Below are 23,926 nucleotides of genomic sequence, written 5' to 3'. Positions count from 1 at the left end.
GATCCAAAACACACCAGCAAATCCACCTCTGAATGACTGAAGAAAAACAAAATGAAGACTTTGGAGTGGCCTAGTCAAAGTCCTGACCTGAATCCTATTGAGATGCTGTGGCATGACCTTAAAAAGGCGGTTCATGCTCGAAAACCCTCCAATGTGGCTGAATTACAACAATTCTGCCAAGATGAGTGGGCCAAAATTCCTCCACAGCGCTGTAACAGACTCGTTATCAGACAAGTTATCGCAAACGCTTGATTGCAGTTGTTGCTGCTTAGGGTGGCCCAAACAGTTATTAGGTTTAGGGGGCAAGCACTTTTTCACACAGGGCCATGTGGGTTTGGATTTTGTTTTCCCTTCATAATAAAAAACTTCATTCAAAAACTGCATGTTGTGTTAACTTGCGTTATCTTTTATCAATATTTATCTATTTGCATATGTGTGTGCATATATGCGTGGATATATGTATACAAATCTGTGTGCATGTATACATACATTTTGCAATCTTCAACAATGTCTAAAAATGTAATGAATTAATAAATGCCATGGTTGTCTCCAAACAGGCTCTCACTGAAATCAATGTCATCAGTCATCTGCTATGAAAGTATTGGCATGGTAAAAATGGTACTTTGGGGATTTACACGAAATTGTAACAGTCGAAAGTTTAATATTTGACTTGATTTAGTGTCAAAATGCAATTGGATAATAGTACAGGTATTAGAGTGAAGCGCAGCGATGAAGTTCAACTAATAATCCATTCAACATTAGAGGCAGTTCCTCTTGTGACCGTTAGATGTCGCCACTCCTCTCACATTCACTCACAGCAGAAGCACCTCCGTCCCCCGCTGCCTGCACATCATACCATATCATAAACCGCTACCATTACTGCCAGCGAGCTAACAACATACCCTTCGCAAACAGCATCTTACCAACGGCCGAGGTAAGGACACAACACTGAACCAACGACTCCTGTTATACCTCTATAGGGCGACATGCGTGATCACAATGATTTTATTAATCCTCGGCTGGATTTTCCAAACATCTGTTTCGTAAGAGATGCGTTAGCCAGCTTTAGCAAAATAACAACCAGCCTTAAAATTGTTCCCCAAACGGAATCTGCTCTTCGAGCCTGTGCCAGTGTTTACATGAAGCTTTTACAGATAATATGCATGAAATTGCGTTGAAGCAGGAGTGATCAAAGCCTAAACACATCTAATATTCACATAAGATCAGTTTGGTTATTGGGAAATTGGTTCATTCTAAGAAATAAGAGCAGTTTTAGTTTTAATAAGGTGGTTTAAAGTATAATTTCTAATCATTCAGTAAGACAATGTGTCAGTGAATTGTGAAATTAATTCTAATTTATGCTTGGAGAGGATTGATGATAAAACAGGGTTGACAGTTTTTAGTTGATATTGCAAGGTCGTGAAACTACAAAGTACTTATTATGAGGAGAATTTAATGCTGATCTTAAAACAAATATGCACTTTTTGATTTTCAAACGTTTACTATACATATTCATCTAAACCGTTGAAAATGTAAGATTTAACTACTAATAAAAGTAACAGAAAGACAAGAAAAAGGCTGTAAGTTGTCTTGATATTTAGATAAATGATGCTAGGTATAGCAGATAATTTTGTATTAGAATATATATTAGGCCTTCATGTATTTTATATTTAATAATAAAAAAAAAATCCTAATAATACAAATATGTATTATTTTAATATATAGTGAGACATTGGACCGACAGGAGTGGTAAAAATTACTCATCTTTATGAAGAAAGAAAAAAGCATGTCAGAAAGTTACTGCTTTTTTTTCAATGTGTTTAAAGTTGGCATCATCTATATTGAATGTTAATTGTTAATATCATTTTTCCACATGTATTTGAGAGACAAAAATGTAGAATGACCCAGTTACCAAAAAATTCAGCATCCTTAATTCATTTTCATCCTGTTTGTTTGACAGTTGACAAGTGAAACCCGTAAAATCTCTGGCTGTGTATCAACATCTAGTGAGCTGCCTGCCTAGATAGTATTTTTGGGCTTCAAAGGAACATGCAAAAGGTTCTCATGTCCAAAAATGCTTTTGTTTTGACAGCTATTGTGTGATTTTTAATCCATTTGGCTATAACAAAAGGAAATATATGCATAAGTACATTAGATGTCAGTTGTGCTGCATTATTAACAAATGGTATTTTGTATCCACTGACTTGTGTTTTCATGTTGCTTGGGTGCTTGGGTCTAAAATAGTTTGGTTTTGTTTGGAGAGAGCGGCATAAGACGGTCTCTGGAGGGCTTTTCCCTGTGGAATGAGCCATTGGAGTATGATTTGAAATCTAGCTGTGGGTGAGCTGGATAAAGTTGTTTATTTATTTTTCAGGCCTCATCTGCAAAAATGTGATTGAGGTTGGCGTAATTACTTTTCATTTCTTAGTTTATGGAACATGATCAGATGCAGCTAACAGCCAAAGCATGGGCATGGGAAATATCCACTGACTTGTATTAAGTGTGTTTAAACTGCTTTCAAATTCAATATAACCTAGCACAAGAGATAATGATTTAAACTAGCCCCACAGTTTGTAAAAAGAAAAAAAAGTGTTTTCAGTAATGAACTTGCAATAGGAGTCATGGGAATAAATTGGGATTTCATGGGAATAAATCAAAAAGTAGAAGACAACTTTATAGTTCAAATAAATAATATTTTTGCTCAGAACGGTTAATTTGGGTACAGAAATGTGAGCTGCATTTAAAACCTGCTGAATATCTTGCCCCCTTATTTCCATTTTAAAGGCCCCAATGTACTCATGGCCAAGTACTTTTCATAGAAACATAAAAAACAGTGTCATTGGTGCTTTCAATTAGAATGACAATGTCAATTTGTACCATAAAGCAGCTTTTTACTCATGTCTGACCTTGACGGACTGAACAGAAGAAATGAACTGAGCCAAGAAGAAGGCATTTAAGAACCATTTTGAGTTCCCCAAAGAGCCCTTCAGTGAACAGTTCTTAAAGAGTGAACTTTTTTACTTTGGCAAGCAGGTTTTTTAATTTTGGCCTAAATTTTGTTCGAAATGGCATCACACCAGTTAATTCTTTGATTTCGCTTGAAGTGCTGCAATAGGGGGTAAAGCCAGAATCATTATCAGATGGTGCTGTGGGAGCTTAACTCGTTTTGAACCCAAAACCTGTCTTTAAAGTGTTAGGTACAACATGCTAGATTAGCATTAAGTCAGTGTGTAGATTATTCCTGCTTCCTCTTGTACACAGATTAGTACTTTGGTTTTCTCTGTTAAAGCTAATGTTTCGAAGAACGCTGAACACTCCAGATGGTCCCATACGGTCAATCCTCTGTGGACCCCTTTCCCTGTGGATGCTCTGTGCATCTCACCATAATAAAGACAACTAGACAGTGGAAAGTCATCTGGTGTAAGGCTGCATCTGTTTGTTTCTAGGGTAAAATTGGTTTCTTGCTGGAGTTCATCTTGGGTAAGGGCTTGACTGAAAATAGTGGATATTTTTATGCATTTGATGTTGTCCTTTGTGTAATCCCTTTAATGTAGACCCCGTTTGTTATACATGTGGTCCGTGGGGGTCCAAGGCTTGTTTGCTTCTGAGTTTCCATAACAAATGAGGTTTGCTAGGTTGGGCACGTGAAGGAGAAACACTCGCTTTGCAATCCATCAAAGCTCAAAGTAGGTCACAGAAGAATGTGGAAACTGCTCTCAGATTAAAATAGCTCAGCCTACCATTGCAGTCAGGCCACATCTTGCCCACATCTACTGTGAATTTCCTGTTCTTGAAAAGAGGACGTGATACTCTGGTTTTATTTTAGATGCTTGCAAGGTACCTGTAATACTGCCGCATGAGTTTTAGATAGTTGCCTGATGCTTGGACTGGATAATGACACATCAATCCCTCTGACTTTCTCCACACTTTCATCATCCCCCCATCAGCACCTGAGCTGACAAATGGGTCGGACATGCCTGGTCGCTCTGTGCTCAGCTGGGCTGTCTCTTTGTCATTGAGGTAGACAGGAAGTCACTAATGGCGTCCACACCAGAGATTAAAATCTGATCTGACATTAAAAACGTCTCATTTCATCATAAAATTTGCCTCTTCTACTTAGATATCTTAAAATAGGTGATTTATTTGGTTGTGTGCTGCTTATTAGTCAGTGTGTAATAGTAGGTACAGTAATGGCATCAGATGTCAATACCATGATATTTTGCTACCTTCAGATATTGGCCAATAATCACTTCAACCAATATTTTTTACCAGTTTACACTTTTAAATGCAATCAGCTCTTTAATAACTACATACACTACCATTCAGAAGTTTGGGGTCGGTAAGAAGGAATGCTACATTTATTTGATCAAAAATACAGTGAAAACATTAATATTGTGAAATATTAGTACCTTGTAAAATACCTGTTTTGAGTTTTAATATATAGGCTATTTAATCATTTAAAATGTCATTTTTTCCTGTGATGGCAAAGCTGAATGTTTAACATCCATAATTCAGTACTCAATATCATATAATTATCCAGAAATCATTATGATATGCTGATTTGGTGCTCAAGAAACATTTCTTCTTATCAAGGTTGAAAACTTTGTGGACACCGTGATACTTCAGGCTTCCTTAATGAAGAGAATAGAAAGAACAGCATTTACTTGAAATAGTAGGTTTCTTTTTTTTTCTTTTTTTTTGTAGATGTAACAGTGTTTTGTCAGTGTGCTTTCAATTTCTATATTAATAAATGTAAAATTTAAATATACAATCAATGTTAATCTCAAGATTAAGATTAAATAGAAACTGCAGAAATGTAAGTTTATTATAAATGTCATTAAAAGTTTAATAAGAAGCATAACAGCACTTTTGTGTGTTTTAAAAATGTTTACAACACAGGATGTTGCACATATCATCTTTCGTGACGTTACAATCACTTGGTTGTCACTTGTTGTCATATTAATGTCATCTAAAATCCATCATTCCTTCTCTTACTGGCTGAATCTCTCAGTAGGTGATGGATGGTGAGAGACAGTTTACTAAATGAGATTTTTACATTTTATGCATAAATGTGAAAAGTGCTTGCTTAACATATACAAAGGTTGACACATATTGTTTCTAAGGTGTTCTGCGAGGTTTCTAGCACATAGCTAGGTGGTTGTAGTATTATTATGTTCTGGGTGATTATAAAGTGGTTTAATTTAAGAGCCTACCAAGTGTCTATTATATTCTGAGTCTCTCTTCTAATGTCATTTTTGATCCGAATGGAGATTTTTGAGAATGGAGGTTATTTCCCGTATGAATGTGACATTTATTTTCTTGTGAGAAAGTGTCATTTTTAGCTAGAAAAGCTCGGATCCTCATCAGTGCGTTCTGATTTAGGGTGAAAATGAGTGTCAGGGACATAATAACTTGGGAAATGGATGCAGGAGGGGTCAAAGATGAGGAACGCTGAGAAAAATAGGCTTTTTTTCCCCACAGTGTTCTCGTATGAGGGAGAGAGAACACCATTTTCCAGCTGTGTGGGTGTTTTGACAGGAGAATGCATGGAGGCCAGGGCCCCGAGATGATATTACAGCAAAAACATAAGTAGAGATTCGATCGGAGATGAAGAAATGAAAGGGAACGAAACTGAGATAGAGAAGAAAAACCAAGCTGCAGTGGATCTCGGTGAATGCGAGCGATAGAAATGAGGACGCATGGAGGGGGTGGGCCAGCCCACACAAGTTCTCCTTTCTGAACCCCTCAGAGTAATGAATGTCTTTTTTATTGTACCTGCTTATATTTCTCTCATTCTGCGAGACCCACACCTCTCCCACACACACATACAGAGTCTCCAATGTTCAGAAAATCGGCTTGCCAAAGAAACTACAGCTCTTTGCATGTAAGTCAAGGCCGTAAGAAACAGAGGCTCAGAGCAGAATGGAGATGTGTAATCTTTTCGAGCAGGCTTTACTTGAAGCATATTATATATATATATATATATATATATATATATATATATATATATATATATATATATATATATATATATATATTATTAGCTGCCTATTAGCAGCCTATTAGCTGCATTCACTCATTTAATCTGTACAGGTAAAACATTTTTCAGTGTAATATAATTTTATAAGACCAGACTTAGGTGTGTGTGTGTGTGTGTGTGTGTGTGTGTGTACACAAACTAAATTAAAATTTAGTTAAGATCAACTCAAAAATGTAAAAAATATTTTCAAATACTTTTAATTTTGTATATTTATGTTATAGTTCATATCTAAAATATTAACATCAATTCATAATTGGACACTAAACAATTGGATACTAACTATTATATTAATATCAAATATTTATATAATATTTATATATGGGTTTAATAATTATATGATACAAAAATATATATAAAATAATACATTATAAAATATTGGTGATAGGGTAAAATTGATTGATTGGGATTGGATATATAAAATATTGAGTTGGCAATATCAGAAAAGAACATTAAAAATAATAATAAAAATGTGAAGTGACCTTAACGGCCATTCCCAAATGATACTCAAACTCAAGGAAATTAATTTTGTCAAAAGCGCTGACATTCTGTTTGGCATCTAATATTTCCCAACTCTGTTTTTCCTGCCAGGCGTTGATGGGGGGGCTACTGAGAGGTGTTTGGGAAGGACACTATGTTTCCCTGTGTCTCCTCCTGGCCCTCTTCTGATCCCCCTGCTGCTCTGGGCCATGCTCCGCCTATTCCCCCGGTACAGCCGCCCAATCAGCCACTGCCTGACCTGCTGCGGAGCTGTGTTGTGCTCCCTTCCCCGTCCACGCGCCTGAGCCCTTGTACCAGCGAGATGGAGTCCATGATTGTGGTGACGGAGTACGAGCCCAGTGTAGGCTCAGGGCAGGAGGGCGGAGAGGAGGAAGAGGTGGAGGACATGGACAGCTCGGAAACACCGGAGCCGGCGTCGTCAGGTCCAGTCCCGCCCTTCCGCATGGCCTCCTGTGATCTTTTATCCCACACGTTGGGCCGCCCGGAAGCGCTCTTCCCAGAACCGCAGGAGCACAGAGGTAGACTAAGCCTCTCCGACAGGAAGCTGTCGCTACAGGAACGTTCGCAGACGCTTTCGTCGCCCTGTGGTTCGCCGGGGCTGAACGGACGCTATATTTACCCATCGCTGCCCTACTCGCCAATCACCTCCCCTCACTCGTCTCCACGCCTCCCTCGAAGACCAACCGTGGAGTCTCATCGTGTCTCCATCACAGACCTGCAGGTAGGTGGCCGGAGGTAAAAGCAGGTGTGTTTGGAAGAGTAGGGAAGTCCCTTACATAAATATCCATTAATTAATGATATGAAATGTAAACATTTGTTTATATATGTATTATTTAAATGATTAATATCAATTCATTCATAATTACACATTAAATTTAAATATTAAATATATTATAAGATAATATATAAAATATATATTATAAAGCTTTGGGGCTAGAAACTGCTCTTTGTGATCGCTATATTTTAAATGTAAATGTAGGCTTGTAAAAATGGCTTGTAGACTGGAAATAAAATATAGACTTAATATAAATATATTATGTAATATATATATATATATATATATATATATATATATTAATAGCAATTAATTATTATTAGACAGTAAATGGTTTATAATAAATATTTTATATAATATAAAATTTACATTATAAAATAATTGTATGCATCACATTATTTGAACAAAAATGTTACAAATATGTATCAAATAATATTTTTATTATTTATATAATATTTAATATTTCAATTGTTAATAGCCATTAATTATTATTTATATATTAAAAATAGACAGTAAATATAGACTTATATACTTTATATATGTTTTGTCTATGTTTATATGTTTTAAATGATGTAGGCTTGTATTAGTGGCCTGAAGCCTTGTAAATGTCATGGAAATAAAATATAGAAAAGTTTGTAATTATGCTAAAAAAAAAGTTGTTTATTTAACATTTAAATAATTAATATCAATTAATTTGTTTCTATATTTTGAATGATGTAGGCTTCTAAATGTCATGAAAAAAAAAATATTTATTTCTAATTATGCTCAACTCTAATGTTGCAGCTTTTTAAAAAAATTTTTTATTATTATTTATATAATATTTAACAATTAATTAGTCATATAAATTAATATATGTGAAATATATTATAATAAAATGTATAAAATATACATTATAAAATATTGGGGCTAGAAATTGATCTTTGTGATCTCTATATTAAGGGTGGGCAATGTCTGGAAGATGTAAAACACAACATCATCTATTTTAACACAACCCAACTGTCTGAACAACACAACGGTTACCACTGTGCCTAACAATTATGGAAGCTTATATAATTACACCACCAAAAACTAGACAATGTGATGCCGCGGCCTGAGATAATTTGAGCTGCTTGTGTGAGAACTGATGTTGTCTTAGAGAAGAACGTTTCCTTTTCTTCATTCTCTGCACTGGCTTCAAGTCTGCGAGGTTGAGAGGGTATGTAAGGTAAGGTTACAGACCGGAGCAGTTACCTTAGTCTTAATGGCGCTTGTCAAGAGAAAGTTCCTCTATAGATGCTTCTGCTTTTCCATTAGGACATGAAATCAGCGAAAAATGTGTGTAGCTTTAGCTTGTGTACCTTTCAGTGTTATTTTAGTATCATTGATATACTATTAAGTTTTTGTTAAGATTTTGAATTTGATTCGTTTTATATATATTTTCTGTTTTCAAAGTTTTAGTAATTTTGTTGTGCATTTTTGTCATTTTTATTAGTTTTTGTCTATATATTTATTCATTTTACTTTTATGTAGTTTGCTATTTTAGTACTTCAAATTAAGCTAAACAAACATGAGAAATGATGCCTTGGCCACTAGCTGAAGTAAAATGTTTTTTAATATTTTATTTCAGTTGACATTTATTTAGTTTCAAGTAACGGAAATGTTTTTATGGTTTTAGTTAACTATAATAACCTTGGCTCAGAAAAACTCCCTTCTTCTGCTAATGCTTTTGATTCTTTGAACCTGGAGTGTCACAAACATCATTCTTGATGAGAGAATCAAGTTAGCATTTGCTGTGATCTTTGGCCACACAGGCTGAAGTAGTGGCTGCAATTCCTTAAAGAAACCTCAGTGTCATTGATCGATAGCATGTGTTTCTTTATTTCAAAAGGACTGCGTGCAGCTCAACCAGTACAAGCTGAAAGATGAGATAGGAAAGGTATGTCTATTTTTCATTCATTATTTATGTATAGATCATATCCTGCTGAGTCTGGGATGAATGAACACTCTGCTGAAAGATTAGTTGAGCTGTTTTTCTTATTTCAGAACAAACAAACATCTCGCATATTTGGTATAGTAAAAATATGAAAAGTAACAAAATACCTGAAACATATTGGTCATTATTACAAAATCAGCCACATGAAATTATCACACTTTTTCTTTTTTTTTTCCCCTGTATCTTGGATTATAAATTAATAGACATGAAAATAGATTTGAGTTTGGTGTTGGTCAAATTTTAAAATGTTTTTGAAAGAAGTTTCTTATGCTCACCAAGGCTATAAAAAATACAGTAAAAATAGCAAAATTGTAAAATATTATTGCAATTTAAAATAGTGGTTTTCTATTTGAATGTATTTTGAAATGTCATTTATTCCTGTGGTGACAAAGTTGAGTTTTCAGAAATGTTTCCTGAACACCAAATGAGCATATTGAAATTATTGGAGTAAGACTGGAGTAATGACAAAAAAAAAAAAAGTGAATATGCTCATTTGGTGCCCAGGAAACATTTCTTATTATTATCGATGTTTAAGCAATGTTTAATGTGCTATATTAATTCTGTTAGTGGAAACAGTGAAATAAATCTTTTCTAACATCATAACTGCCTTTACTGTCACTTATGATCGATTCAAGTATCCTTGCTGAATAAAAGTATCTAAAAAATAATAATAGAAATAATATAATAAAAAAATCTTTAAAAATTAAAAACTAAATTTGACTGAACTCAGACTTTTAAACTGTAGTGAATATGAGAATAAAAAAATAGTTATACTAGAGATAACTATGTAGGAAATATAAATTATTATTTTTTTTTTTAGGGGAAATCAATATTTGACCACAGAATGTTGCTGTTGACTATTAAAAATCAGTTTTGCCGAGACAATACAATTCGGTTTTTTTTTTGTTTTTTTCCTTTTCTGGAAAAGGCAAATAACTTGGAATATTATTTCATTACATAGTATATGAATATGGTAATTTTGTAACACTATAGGATAGATCAAAGTTTCATGATTAAAATGGAATGAATTAGACACTTACAAAAGTACCATGTTTTTTTTTTTGGACATGGCATCATGTTAATGCTATGCTACACACTATTTTGAAGATTTCTTTGTGAACCATGTATACCATAGTATTACCGCAGTACTACTTTCTAAGAAGAATACACATAAGTACATGTAGTGAATTTACTAATAAAGCAGTGTACAGAGTAATGCAGTAAAGCAAGTGAAAGGAGCAGTGAAGTGTTTTCACTGTTGCTGTTCCACTAAGCTTCATCTCTATTCGAGGGCATGGAAAACTGTCAGCTTGGATGGGGAGATTCCTGCTCTGCTCTCATCTCTGTGTCTGAGGGTTGGGTTCCCTGCTGGAACGGCAATCTGCTCTCCCAGCTGGGACCTGTGTGCGTGTTTGTGTGTGTGTGGGTTTGAGAGAGATAGAGACAGAACAGAAGTGGAATTATGCCTGTCTATGGCATTCATCATGATGCCGGCTGTTGCCTACTGGCTTGGTTAGGTTTACATGTTCTCCAGTTAATCAAACGGCACAAATGCTTGGCCACTTTAGCCTCCTGTTTCCCACCGTTTTTGCATGTGTTTGTATTGCAATTTGATCCATTTAACAAGTTTTACAAGTTGTCATCGTGACTGACACTCTTTATTTTCCTGATAAAGGGCTCTTATGGAGTTGTCAAGCTGGCGTACAATGAAGACGACAACACGTACTATGTGAGTGACTGACGCAACACACACTCATGATCTTGCACGAGTATGTACACACTTCATGCGTGAAGAGTAAGGAGCTAACATCCTAGTGTTATCAGTAATCATTAAATTATGATTGCCTAGTTGGGGTCATCTTCAGCAGCCAGTCTTAAAACGGTCACAAAGACACTGTCCATTGAGAAGTTCGAAAATCATAATTATGATGTGATTTTAATTGAAGTAAAATGCATTTTAGCACTAGTGCATCAAAACAAAGAGCAAAGCATACCACAGAGAATGATGGGAAATGTAGAATTGCTGCACAAGTCATGGACTCATAATCCAGCTAAATTAATATTCATTTCATAAGTAGTCATATATTACTTCATCTCTATTCTCACTGTTGACTAACTCTTACTGTATTGTTTGTACATACATATATACACACACACATACATACACACACACACACACACACACACATATTATATATATATATGTATATGTGTGTGTGTGTGTGTGTGTATATGTATATATGTGTGTTTGTAATTATTTTTAATTTGTAAATATTTGAATCTTGATTATTAGTAGTAGTATTTATTAATATTATTAGCATTATTAACATGTATAATAATAATATTGCTGTAATATCTTTTGATATTAACTTAATTTTGATAATTCCTTATTTGCTTAAATGTATTATTTGTTGCTTATTTTATTTAATTTTTTTGTGCAGTACTCTTCACACAGAGCTGGTTTCTTGAATATACAGTATCAAAATTAGATAGATAGATAGATAGATAGATAGATAGATAGATAGATAGATAGATAGATAGATAGATAGATAGATAGATAGATAGATAGATAGATAGATAGATAGATAGATAGATACATAGTATTTTAAGACCATCTATTTTATTTATTTTTATATTTATAAATATATATATTTTTTATGAAATGGAATATCTTGATAATGATTATGAACATGCTATAATAATAATAATAATAACAATATGTTGCTGTAACATTACAGTAAATGTTAACTTAAAATTGCTCAATCTCTGATTAATTTTTGCTTATTTTTTATCCTAATTTTTGGGGCAGTTGTAGTCCTCCTCACTCAGTATTTTTTTGTAGAATGGGGCATATGTCACCCAGCACCAGTAATGACTCTGGATATCTGCTCTCACTCTCTCGTTCTCACTGCTCTCCACAGGCCATGAAAGTGCTGTCCAAGAAACGACTGATGAGGCAGGCTGGGTTCCCGCGTAAGTGTCTGCTTTAAAGCAGATGGAGTGCTCAGCGGGGTTTATGATTGAGTGTATGTGTGAGTGTATGTGTGTATGAAGTTGGGGGCGCAGTTTCATCAGCTAGCCGAATGCCCAATACTTCAACCTTTTACATGATTTCCTCTTGTGCTGGTTTAAACAGGCAGGCCTCCTCCTCGTGGGGCAAAATCAGCCCCTGAGGGCCCCCCTCAGCCCAAAGGGCCTCTTGAGCGTGTTTACCAGGAGATAGCCATCCTCAAGAAGCTTGATCACCCAAACGTGGTTAAGCTTGTGGAGGTGGGTGCTTGTATTATCAAAATGCAGCAAAAGTAGTAATTTATGTACTAGTAGTGCCACCAAGTGGGGGGGAAAAAAAATGACTATTTTCAAACAGGTTTCTTATCGTCTGGAATAGAAAGTCCACCTGTAAATCTATTAAACTGGGATTGGGAAAATAACACACCACATAATAAATTTAACATGAATAAAAATAAGGCTGTGAGGGTTATAAATAGAGTTTCTTAAATGTTGTACAGATTTAATAATAATAAATAAAATAATTACATTTGTAATTTGTGCACCTCCAAGTAGAATTAAAAAATGATGACTATTTTTAAACAGGTTTCCCCAAACACTTCCACCATTTAAACAAAAAGTCCACCTATAATTTTATTAAACTGGGAGGGGGTAACATATTTTAACCTTGAAAAAATGACAAGCATCACATTAAATTTGACATGAATAAAAATAAGCCAGTGAGGAATAGAAATACAGTTTCTTAAATATTGTATGCTGCAAAAATAAATAAATAAATCGTTATCGGTATTTTGGCTTTATTTTCCAGTAAAAATGTACTATAGTATAAAGAGAAATTTATTTTTAAGCAAAACTGCTTTAAATATTCAAAAAAATATATATTGTTAGTTAAATTATATTTTTAAGCATAAATCTAACAATGTAGTGTGATAAATCTAACAATGTGAGTCAAAAATAAGTCATAAATACTGAAGCCAATAAAAACACTGAAAGAAATTTTTCCCTTAAAAGTAAACAAAACTGGGTTGTAATAATTAGATGTTGATGCATGTTAATGTTAAGGCAGTCTGTCATATTGAATGAACTGAATTTCTATGCTTCAAACCCATTTTTCATTTACATCAAATAAGGCATAGTATTAGGTCAATGCTGACTGGTTTCATTCCCTTTCTAAACCGCTTTGGTTTTTTGGTGCAGGTGCTGGATGATCCAAGTGAGGACCATCTGTACATGGGTAAGTCTGGCCAGATACTCATCCTCTTGGCAGATGCTACACACTTGCACATGCACAGTTTATTCTACTTTTCTATGCTAAATGTATGCGAAATCAGAGAAGGTAATGCAAAACATCCTAACTCTTGTTTCCTGCGTGCTTTCACAGTTTTCGAGCTTGTCAAACAAGGGTGAGTAAGCATGTTATTTCTGATTGTAGTGCCGGCCCATGCTGTGCTAGTGTCACTCTGCTAGAAAAACTGTGTCTCATTCCCCATGTGTTTGCAGAGCAGTGATGGAGGTTCCTACTGATAAGCCCCTGGATGAGGACCAGGCACGCTTCTACTTCCAGGACTTGCTGAGAGGAATTGAGTATTGTGAGTGCGGGAATTTAGCTAATGCTTAGCAGCGTGATCAATACTCATGATTGTTGCTAATACATCTAGATAAAAGGATAAGGTACATTTTCATGGCCTTGTGCCAGTGGCTGGGCACTGGGTAGTCTAATGGAGCCAAACATTTAGACTAAAGTCTTGTCAGGATATCTTATTAAATTTTCAGTATAATTTTAGTTTTTATCTCTAGTCCACATTGCTTATTCTGTCCAAGAACTGGCCAATTAGCAGTGTTATTTTAGTATTATTTATAAATGATTACTTATTTATATGGTATATATTAATATTTGTAGTTTATTATTATATTTGTATACTATTATTGGATACTATTTGTATACTATGTTCAGTTTACATTTCATTACTTTTATTTCATTAGTCATTTTGTAATTTTTTATTAGATTTTGTGTATCTTTATAGCTTTAATTTGTTTTATTTCAGTTTTAATTTTGGTACTTAAACTTCTTTTGTTTTTCATATAATATTTATAGATTATTTTATTTCAGCATTATCTCTTATCAATAAACAATTTAAAAAAATATATATAGTTTTAGTTAATTGATAGATAATAGATAACAGGACAGGAAGAAGCCATCTGAATGACATTTACAGTAAATTGTGTACCCATTCTCTTAGAAATATCATAAAATAGCCTTTGGTTTTCAGAATGTTCTTGACATTTTTATCTGTAATATACCTCAAATTATGAGACTTGATGCAGTTCTTATTGATAGTCATCAAAATGCAATAAATAATGATTAAAACTATTCATCCTTGACAGTACATTACCAGAAAATCATTCATCGGGACATCAAGCCTTCCAACCTGCTTGTGGGGGAAGATGGCCATGTTAAAATTGCAGACTTTGGGGTCAGTAACCAGTTTGAGGGAGCAGATGCCCTCCTGACCAGCACAGTTGGGACGCCAGCGTTTCTCGCCCCAGAGACCCTCTCAGAGACCCGCAAGAACTTCTCTGGAAAGGTTAAAAACTCTGTTCTCTATGCTAGTTGCTAATATCCTGTCAGACTTTCTGTCAAAATTGATTTAATCAAGTAACCATCATGTTTTTATAGGCTCTGGATGTGTGGGCAATGGGAGTCACCTTGTACTGTTTCATCTTTGGAGTGGTACGTCCTGTTTTGACCTTCGTATACATCATGAAATATGCACTGTAAACAGTAACAATTCAGCAGAACTGTTCAAGAAAAGTGTATGAAATTAATTATTTTTGTTGTGGTCTTTGACTTTATTTCCTCTCTCTACAGTGTCCGTTTATGGATGAGCGTATTTTGAGCCTCCATCAGAAGATCAAGACCCAACCGGTCGAGCTTCCTGAGAAGTGAGTATTTCTCTTGAGCCTGAAAGACCTTCCCCATCCTGATATTCTGACGTTGATTTTTGTCCCACTTAACAGCGCGGACATATCAGATGACTTAAAAGACCTTCTGTTTAAAATGTTGGACAAGAATCCTGAATCCAGAATTACCGTCCCACAAATCAAGGTCAGTGTGACGTTTATTTCACTGATGACGCCACCTTCAAGTTCAACAAAGTACTAGTACTAAAGAACAACAATACTAGCCCTCTTTTATGATTAGTCAGAAAAATGAACAGTTTTGGCTTAGAATCACGCTATTGGTTGATGTTTGGTTGTTTTATATGCAATTTCTTTGGAACCATACATACTACCGTTCAAAATGTTGGGGTCAGTAAGATTTGGCTGATGGTTTTGAAAAACGTCTATTATGCTCATCAAGGCTCCATTTATTCAAACATACAGTAAAAACATTAATATTGTGAAATATTATTACAATTTCAAATAACTTGGGTAACACTTTACTTGAAGGTGTGTGCATAAGACTGACATGACACGTCATGAATATGAAAGTTTTATGCATGTTTATGACAAATGTCATTAAGTGTCATTCGCTCAGTTATGTAATTTTTACTGCAAAGGGGGCATTATTTGACCTAACCCTACCCCTACCCTAGCCCATAACAAAGACATCTCAAACAATGTCATCTTTGCATAAAAAATTCCATAACTGAGCGAATGACACTTAATGACAGTTGTCATAAACATGCATAAAAAACCTTCATATTCATGACATGTCATGATTATGAAGGTGTCATGTCAGTCTTATGCACACCCCTTCAAGTAAAGTGTAACCATAACTTGTTTTATTTTAATGTGCTTTAAAATGTATTTTATTCTTATGATGGCAAAGCTTAATTTTTAGCAGCTGTTACTCCAGTCTTCAATGCCACACGATCCTTCAGAAATCATTCTAATATGGTGATTTGGTGCTTAAGCAACATTTCTTATAATGAATTTTGAAAAAACAGATGCTTAATATTTTTTTTTAACCATGATACTTTTCAGGATTCTTTGATAAATGGGAAGTTCAAAAGAACTGCATTTATTTGACATAAAAAAATATTTTGCAAAAAAATATATTTACTTCCTCTTAATCAACTTAATGCATTCTTGCTAAATAGAAGTAATAATTTCTTTCAAGAAAAAAATCTTACTAAACCCAAATTATTTGTACATGGTAGTGTATTTTTTTTATTGTTATAATTAGCCTTCATACTTCAAATGGACCAAAAATAAAACCATTCCTTATTCTTAAAAGATGATTTCAAAGCACTTCGTGTGAATATAGGACACTCCAGCTGCCTTGACACAGTCTTGAGTTAATTAATGATATCAAAGCAGGATTTCTTTTCCGTTGTTATTGTTATTGTAGGTGCACCCATGGGTGACGCGGCACGGTGCTGAGCCCCTCCCCCCTGAGGACGACAACTGCTGCAGCCTGATAGAAGTGACAGAGGAGGAGGTGGAAAACTCTGTCAAGCACATCCCCAGTCTGGCCACCGTGGTGAGATAGCAAGCCCCTGGTGGCCTATTTAGACAACCCTAATTCTGTTTTTATGAATACACGTAATGTATTCAATGCTAATAACCTCATCAAATGAATAAACGGATTAATGACCCACACAGATTACAGCCCAATGGCTGTTTTTGGAGTTCTTATTCTTGCTGCATGCTCTCTGCTTCAGATCATGGTTAGGACTATGCTGCGCAAGCGTTCTTTTGGGAACCCGTTTGATTGGGGCCGCAGGGAAGACCGGAGTCCCGCCGCACCAGGACACACGCTATCGTAAGTCTTCCTCATTAGGGATGGGCTATAACTGGAACAAACTTCCTGAACATAGAATTGAAACTCTGCAGTGGTTTCAGTGGTCACAGAGAATTTGAAATGGTTTGCCTAACTAGTAATTTAATTACTCTATGATATTTAACTACACTAGGTTATATTGTAATTTGATAAGGATAGAGCTTGATTGAATTTTCAGGTAAAATAGAGTTTAATGTCTATGCAACATTTCCACAGAAAATAATTTTGACTAGTTTCTGTCCTTTTATTAATACTTTTGTTCAGCAAGGATGCATAAAGACATTTTAGAATGTCACAGAAGCTTGATGTATCACACTTTAACAACTCAACTGTTTTTAATATTGATAATAATAAGAAATATTCCTTCTGCAGCAAATCATCATATTAGAATGATTTCTGAAGGATCACGTGACACTGAAAAAATATTAAAATAGAAAACGCCTCTTTTAAATTGTGATATCTCACAAATGTTACTGTTCTGCTCTACTTTTGATCAAATAAATGCAGCCTTGGAGCATAAGTGAATATTAAAAAAATCTTACTGACAAACTTTTGAATGTTTTTTTAACACTCTAAGCCGTTAGTAAAATGTGTTATTTAACCTCAGGAGTTGTCTAAATTATCTTTTTGAGATGAGACTACATTTCTTGGTGTTTCTAACAGTTTTTGTGGGTGAAATTTAATCCAGTGATTTGCTAAATTATTAAAATTCTAATATAATGCATCTCTGTCAATTTAATAAATTCATGTTCTTCAACTTATACATCACACATTGGGTTATGAAGCCAAATCTAAGAATGGTCACATTAAACATGTTTATTTTGTTTTCATTTAGCTTACAGTTACTAAGCTAACCGATTAGCCTGCTAAGCTAAAATACTGTACTCAAGATGTTTAAGGCCTTGTTTCAAATGGCATACTTAATGTGGACTCGTATTCTTCACTTGTGTGTATCCACAAAGTCCACAAGACCAGGCTGTCCGATAAGGTACTACATTTGAATATGAGCTTTTGAATTTTTGAACGTCAACTTATGAATTGCTTTTTTGTTGGTTTTGATTGCTTCTATTGTCCTCATATGTGACCCTGGAGCACAAAACCAGTCTTAAGTCGGTGGGGTATATTTATAGCAATAGCCAAAAACACATTGTATGGGTCAAAATTATGAATTTTTCTTATGTGCCAAAAATCATTAGGATATTAAGTAAAGATCATGTTCCATGAAGATATTTTGTAAATTTCCTACCACAAATATATTCAAACTTAATTTTGATTAGTAATATGCATTGCTAAGAACTTAATTTGCTCAATTTTAAAGGTAATTTTCTCAGTATTTAGATTTTTTTTTGCACCCTCAGATTCCAGATATTCAAATAGTTGTATCTCGAACATGTCCTATTCTAACAAACCAGACATCAATGGAAAGCTTATTTATTCAGCTTTCAGTTGATGTATAAATGTCAATTCCTGAAAACTGACCGTCATGACTGGTTTTTTGGTCTAGGGTCACATATGTAAGTTGCTTTGGATGAAAGCGTCTGCTAAATGAACCTACTTAAAGTGATGTTCTATATAATATGAGTGTGTGTAATATGAATGAAATCCAGACGTACTACATCTGCCAGGCTGTCATCGCTTCACTGCCATTCACAAATCCTCTGCAGGTGCCTCATGGGATAGTAAAGTGATCAATCAGATATTGTTAGTTCATTCGGGTACTTTTCGCATAATGTCTAATGAATACTGTGAATTCAGACATCACATACTGTTTCTCGCCTTCTACATAGTGGGAAAGTATGCAATGCATATTTGAACAAAGCTAGAGTCATTTTTATTATTTTATGACTCATGAGTGCCCCCTTTGCAACTATGTTGAAGCTTTCGTTGCAGTGCTTTGCTAGGTTGATTACTACCTAGCAAAGGATCTATCATATAATAATAGCTTTGCTAAGATCGTTAAAGGGATAGTTTACCCAAAAATGAAAATTCTTACTTTACTTAGCCATTGACTATCATAGTATTTTCTTTCCATACTATGGAAGTCAATGGCTATCGTCAACTGTTTGGTTACCAACATTCTTCAAAATACCTTCTTTTGTACTCAACAGAAGAAAGAAATTCATACAAGTTTGGAATGACATGAGTAGAATTTTCATTTATGAGTGAACTATCCCTTTAACCTACTTTTTTGTTGGTTTTCAGAAACCGAGGGACAAGCACAAATTATTTTCTGTGGTAATCATAAGCATATTTGAGTTATATTTAGCATGAAATATTCCTTTAAGGCTCTTATTTAGTCATGTTTTCAAGAATATTTGATAGAAACGCTCCGATTTCTGAATTTTCACGTATCCGCATCTCTCCTGCCGTCTAGAAAAGGGAGAGCAGGGAGTTTGAAATACTGCCGCAATCTCAGTACCTCCAGGTAAAGCTCTGCTAGCCTGTTAGCGCTCCACCTATGTCCTATTCACTCTCCTCCACCTATATTATATGTAGGAGATTATGGTCATGCCCATTTTGAATGATCTGCACTTAAAAGGAATGGTGTGGTGTTTTTTAGCATGCTCAAAACTATCATTCAGATGGCTTAAAGAATAACAAGCTATTCCACTTGTGTTTTCCTACCTAATAAACAGCATTTTATGCATGTAATATATAAAATATTCATGATATTCGCTCTTAAAGAACCTTAGTAGCTGTACAAGCTACTTTTAATAATCAACCCTTAGTACATCAAGCATATTTTGCATGTAATGTTTAACAGATAAAATAAGTTCATGTATGTCCTGTAAGTTCATGGGCAGTTCAGCCATGGTAATTTTTTACTAGGACTCTGATTGGTTTGTTGGACTTGGGTGCATTTTGCATGTGGTGCCGCAGTCCCTGCCTTCCCTGTACAACCCATTGCAAAAACATGGTAGTCAGTCACTCTCATGTGCCTCCTTCCGACCCGAGCATATGACTGATGCGATGCCATGTACCCCCCCCCCCCCCCCCCCCCCCCCACTCGCGCTGACTTAATTTCCCCGCTGCCTAACACTTCTAGCCGCACTTAACAACAGTCTGCATTGCCATAGACAGGTTGACACGCCTGGAATGTGTGGTTATTTTCAACCTCCACATTTTTCTGTTTCCTAGGAAACAAGAGAGCGAGGAAGGCATGCGGAGCATGGACCTGCCCTTCGTGGGCGAGGATGAAGTTCTTTCCTGATAGTTGTGGGCGTCTTGCTCGGGCGAAATGCACAAGGATGGGGCTGTCGTGGCTGCCGGATGTGGACCTGGGGCTGGGGCGTGGACGGAAAGATGGAAGGAAGAAAGGAAGATGCTTTTGTTGGGTTGTTGATGTGGAGTGTGCCCACCCACTCATGCATGCATTTGTACAGTCCACAGCAGCATGCACTGTATCTGTCCGCCCAGGTCTCTGCCTTCTCTCAGGGCCTGTTTTCTGTGTGCGCGTGTGTTTCTACTCTCCTCTCCGGCACGGAGACTCTGCTTTAGTCCCCTACTTCAGCTAGGGGGCGCCACCGCGAGGCTAAACAGAATTTTTTAGGAAAAACTGTACAATTTCTTAGGTTTGTCCATCACTCATTACTTAGAGATATGCTGCTTTGCAGCAGTTTTACAGATCTTATTAGAACTGAATTTGAACGTAATAAAATAAAGGTATATAGGTAGCTCAGACTTTCATCAGAAATTAATTTATTCTCAAAAAATCTGATTGTTTGGTTTAAATAAAATAATATATATAAATAAAAATCAAGGCAAATAAAATAATAAATAGCCTTTGCACATTTGCGGACAATAACCTTTAAGTAGAAAATTATTAAAAAAAATAGCTCAGACTTTCATCAGAATTTTATTTCAACTTGAAAATCTCAAAAATCAGGTTTGATTAAATTAATAAATGAATTTACAGTAAAATATACAGAAATTATCACATGAAATAAATAGTTTTAAATACTTAAACAGTAACATCTAAAATATACAAATATTTTTCCATCACTGATTAATTAGAGGGTCGTCGTTGCAGTTTTACAGATCTCATTAGATTATTAGAACTGAATTTAAAAATAAATGAAAAAAAAAACCCAACTCAGACTTTCTTCAGATGTTTCAACTTCAACTGGAATTCTTTCTCAAAATCAGGTTTAAGAAAATTAAGTAAAATAATAATAATTATTCTTTTTTTTAATTCAAATTCTTAAAATTTGCAGTCAGGAAATGTGTATAAATGTAGTAAGGAAACACTTCAGGATGTCAATTAGGGAAAGTGCAGATAAGTTTGTATGTGTGTGTTTGTTTATATATCAAATCGCACAACTTTGTGTTTATATTATAATGACAGCGCTGTAGATGGTGAACAGGACCAAACCTGGAAACTGTCTCGTTTTATTTTTTTTTTTAAACAACAAAGCCCAAAACCAAGAAATGAGAGGGTTACATAGCATGTTTTTGAATAGTAGGTTAATTATTTAGGGAACAAATAACCTTTAGGGAATGCCACAATAGGCATTGTGACCGTTCTTCTTCTTGTATGTAACATGACCCTTTTAATCATGAAGCTAACAGTTTCTTACTGTAATTTCACTTCCTTTTCCTGTGTAGGATTACCAAAATGCCATGTAGTAGTGCATTTCCGACTTCGTCATGATCAGAGTGAGTTCGTTATCAGAATTTCTATATAGGACGCATACTCTATGAAGTTCTTAAGGAAATACAATAACTTTGTGCAATCTATGCATGACTTTTCACTTAAGGAATCAATGTTTGTCAGTCTGTTTTGACACAAATGTATGCCTTACATTTTCATACTCATAACTGTAGCATAGATCATCAGTACATGTGTAGAGTTTTTTGGTACGATAGAATTGTAGATAAAGTAGAATTGGACATTTTAGACAAGCTGTTCTAGACAGTGTAGAACTATAGTGTAGAACTCGCTTAAGCTCAGTTTTAAAATTAGCAAAAATAGTCCAAAGCCCTGTTGAGATTTTCTCAATGTGCACTACGGTCATGTATCTTCTGTGTTGATTATTTTTCTATGATTGTTTGTTTGTTCGCTCTATTTAGCTGTAGTTTCAAAATGTCGGAGTGATGGTGCTTTTCCACCACTGAAATGAATAACATAGCTCATGCTTCCATGTATCAGGGGAGTCTTTTCTGCACAAGTAAGCTGAATGTATGTTGTTGGTTTACCTTGTAACTAAGTCAACTCTCTACCTTTTTGTTTTTTTCCACTTTTTTTGTTTTCCTGCATGTTAAACTCTGCTGTATTTTATAGTACTGGTTTTCTGTGATTTTCTTTCTCTCTCTTTAAGAATTTTGATTTGAATCTTTTGTGTAGGTACTATTACTATGCATAAGAAATCTCACATTGTGGTGCAGTTCTGGACTGTGTAAGTCAGTCGGTTGGTCTCGTGTATGTTGGATTTTGATTATTGAAGGAATCTTGTAATATTGACTTAAATATGCATGTGCACCGACCGAAGCTGGTTATACAATATCACTACTGTATATGTAAGTGGACATTTTAACAGATTTTGATGACCTTTAAATAATATATTCAGGACCAGAGAAGCACCGTTGCCCTTTTTTGATTATAGGGAAAAAAAATAAAAAATATATGGAGCTTTGTCTTTGCACATTAGAATGTTTAGCAGGATTCAGATGATGCATGTTTAGCGGAATCCTCCATAACCATGTTTTTTTCTTCTGTACTACGAGCTAAATTCACCAGCTGAAATCAAAGACAGCATTTTTCCGTTTCCTGTACAGCCGCTTTCTCAAACACTGACGTTGCAAACGTGCATTGTATATTGAAGGGAACCCTGTACTGTATATTTATAACCTCTTAATGTCATTCCTCACTGTTTCTGCCCAGTATTTCTTGAAGGGCTAGAGTAAACGTTTGCATCCATATCACACTAGCAACTGCATTTGAGCGCTGTTGAGAGGACTGTTTACAGGGATGTTACATAAATGCATGCCGTCACAATCACGCAGTTTTCAAAGCATGTTTGAGCTCTTTAAAGCATCCTCTGATCTCATTGCTGATCATTCTATATATTGTATCCAGTTGATTATTTGAATAAATTAAAGTTGCCTTTACTTTTGTTTTATTTTTATTTATGTATTATTAATAGTAGTAGCATGTAGAGTCCTAATAGTATTGTTTTGACATGCCTTCAAGTCTGCAAAATTGTAACATTTATCTTGTAGTTAATTTTTTTTTTTTTTTTAACAATTGTTTTTTTTATCAAAAATTAAAAAGTCAGTTAGTCTTAAAGTCATAAATAGTACAGGGATAGTTCAACTAAAAATAACAATTCTGTCATCATTTACTAACCCTCAAATTGTTCCAAACCTGTATGAGTTTCTTTCTTCTGTTGAACACAAAAGATACTATTTTGAAGAAAGTTGGTAACCAAACAGTTGCTGGTACCCATTGACTTCCATTGTGCATATTTTTTCCCTACTACGGAAGTCATTGCCTACAAGCAAGTGTTTGGTTACCAGCGTTCTACAAAATATCATCTTGCAGGGAAAAAAAAAAAAAAAACTTGAGTGGGAGTAAATGATGACAGAATTTTCATTTTTTGAGCGAATTTTCCTTTTAAGAATAGCTCACCCCAAAAGTGAATATTATGTCATCTCATTTTGTTCTACACCGAAGGTTTTGACGGCATGAACACAAGTAAATAAGTATTAATGAACATGTTTTAATTAAAGAACTTTCATTGATACATCAATAGAGGGCGTCAGAGGACAGTGCTCGTGCATTCTGCAAACAAAATATTTGACTCATATAAGATTAAACAATAAGATCAAATAAATTAGTTTGAGAAT

The 23,926-nt window shown here is 34.9% G+C and overlaps 1 protein-coding gene across 2 annotated transcripts; it reads left to right on the top strand.

Moving 5' to 3' along the window:
• The first annotated feature begins 795 nt into the window (after positions 1-795).
• On the top strand, positions 796-22,685 carry camkk2 (calcium/calmodulin-dependent protein kinase kinase 2). Of its 2 annotated transcripts, XM_079405181.1 has the most exons (17): positions 796-934; positions 6,629-7,259; positions 9,181-9,228; positions 10,961-11,014; positions 12,207-12,258; positions 12,422-12,555; positions 13,492-13,528; positions 13,676-13,697; positions 13,795-13,883; positions 14,680-14,879; positions 14,972-15,025; positions 15,164-15,237; positions 15,313-15,400; positions 16,649-16,780; positions 16,962-17,062; positions 19,455-19,505; positions 20,219-21,146. In XM_079405181.1, exons 2-17 carry the CDS (start codon positions 6,672-6,674, stop codon positions 20,289-20,291), a joined length of 1,797 nt encoding a protein of 598 aa, XP_079261307.1. In that variant the 5' UTR covers positions 796-934; positions 6,629-6,671; the 3' UTR covers positions 20,292-21,146. The 2 variants fall into 2 exon arrangements, with proteins under 2 accessions (XP_079261307.1, XP_079261308.1); XM_079405182.1 differs by lacking the exon at positions 19,455-19,505 and having other exon boundaries at positions 815-934; positions 20,219-22,685.
• Positions 22,686-23,926: the final 1,241 nt, after the last annotated feature.

Source organism: Barbus barbus (genome assembly GCF_936440315.1).
Source record: "Barbus barbus genome assembly, chromosome: 43".
NCBI lineage: Eukaryota > Metazoa > Chordata > Actinopteri > Cypriniformes > Cyprinidae > Barbus > Barbus barbus.
Note: the sequence above shows the minus strand (reverse complement) of the source record. Positions and strands in the feature narration are given on the sequence as shown.

Coding starts and splice junctions, on each gene's coding strand:
- camkk2 (XM_079405181.1), top strand. CDS start 6,672: ATGTTTCCCTGTGTCTCCTCCTGGCCCTCTTCTGATCCCCCTGCTGCT. Junction 12,556..13,491: donor ACGTGGTTAAGCTTGTGGAG/GTGGGTGCTTGT, acceptor TTTTTGGTGCAG/GTGCTGGATGATCCAAGTGA. Junction 19,506..20,218: donor CGCAATCTCAGTACCTCCAG/GTAAAGCTCTGC, acceptor TCTGTTTCCTAG/GAAACAAGAGAGCGAGGAAG.